This window comes from Dermacentor variabilis, chromosome 7 (assembly GCF_050947875.1).
Source record: "Dermacentor variabilis isolate Ectoservices chromosome 7, ASM5094787v1, whole genome shotgun sequence".
NCBI lineage: Eukaryota > Metazoa > Arthropoda > Arachnida > Ixodida > Ixodidae > Dermacentor > Dermacentor variabilis.
In genome coordinates this window covers 61,860,940-61,862,379 of record NC_134574.1, presented here as the reverse complement: position 1 = coordinate 61,862,379, position 1,440 = coordinate 61,860,940, and the positions used below count along the sequence as shown (strand labels likewise).

Below are 1,440 nucleotides of genomic sequence, written 5' to 3'. Positions count from 1 at the left end.
TAGGGCAAGAAACTAAGAGAGAAGAAAAACAGTTTTCCACAAAAGTAACTCTGCATTCAAGATAAATAGAGAGGGTAAAACATCTGTTGCAGGCGAACATTAGAAATATCAAATGCACATCACATGATCTCAAGTGATCACATCACAACATGATCTGAAGATGTGGGCAGTGTATTAGCGAGGAGTGAGGCGTACGAATTTAGTCGAAGTGAATAGATAACCTATCGCGGAATTCCTTTTGCGATTTGTACGCCCTTCTATGTGATCGGGGAGATCATTCGTATGCCCCGTCGGTCTGTTTAACCGCATGGTCATGCCTCCACAGCCAAGTGGAAATACCGTCACGAAATTCGGCAAAGCGCCGAAGAACGTGCCCGCTACCGAGAAGGAGAAGAAGCACCGCAGGAAGAAGAGCTTGTTCATCTACATCCACGAGGTGCTCAAGCAGGTTCACCCCGACACTGGAGTCTCCAGCAACGCCACCTCCATCATGCACGGCAATGTGAACGACATCTTCGAGTGTACGACCGTGCAGTCACGACATCTTCTAGCGTATAACCGTTCACTACAACAAACGTTCGACTGCCTTCATACTGCCTTGTGTCTGCTGCTGCCTGGTGAGCGGGCACTGAATGGCGTGGGCGTCGGGAACCAAGGTCGTCTCTCGTCCTAAGGTCGTCTCTAAGTACACCAGCCAACACTCGTCCACCCAGCCAACGCTCGACGCCTTTTCTAAGAGTCCAAAACATATATTAAAAATTTAGGGTAGTCTCCTGGCGCCCTTACTGCAAATTGACAATGGGTTTGTGTTCTTCCAGGCGTCTGAAATTCCTGCTGTCGCCGAGCACCATGCCGGGAGTGCGCTTGTACCTATTTTTATTGGTACGTACCCGGTGGCGGCACTCGACTGCCTACTACAGCAGCGACGGATGCTCGAGTGCGTTGCCAAGACTGTTGTTGGGACAAATGGCATACAGAGGCTCTAGCGAATATCTATAGGGCCCCCCTTTTCAAAATAAGAACCCATATGAAAACCAAGTGCCAGGTCGTGGTATACCTACACATTAGAAAAATCCGATGGGTTTCCGACGGCAGCAGAATTTGAAGCCAGTACCACCCGCATACGAGGTGGACGCTTTACCATTTCACTACCGCTGCGGTGTTCGAAGTTTGAAGTTTCCTACATATTCAACAGGCAGAATGAGGACAGGGAAGAAAAGCTGCGAACGGCAACTTAACATTCCGCTCCCTGCACTTACAAGGCATGGCGCCGCGGAGCTGCTGCGCGGTTTCACGAAAAAGACAATAAATTACATATATTCGTAAAAAACAGGTTAAACACAGCATAGGTAGTGTGAAAAGGCAACTTACAGCATTTACAGTTTTACGCAGTTTCAGATATTACGGGTAAAAAATGGCATATTTGAACAAGAGCTGAGG

General features: G+C 48.2%; 1 protein-coding gene across 1 annotated transcript; it reads left to right on the top strand.

The window, feature by feature from the left end:
* The first annotated feature begins 307 nt into the window (after positions 1-307).
* On the top strand, positions 308-673 carry LOC142588665 (histone H2B-like). The gene has a single exon (XM_075700488.1). It carries the CDS (start codon positions 308-310, stop codon positions 671-673), a length of 366 nt encoding a protein of 121 aa, XP_075556603.1.
* Positions 674-1,440: the final 767 nt, after the last annotated feature.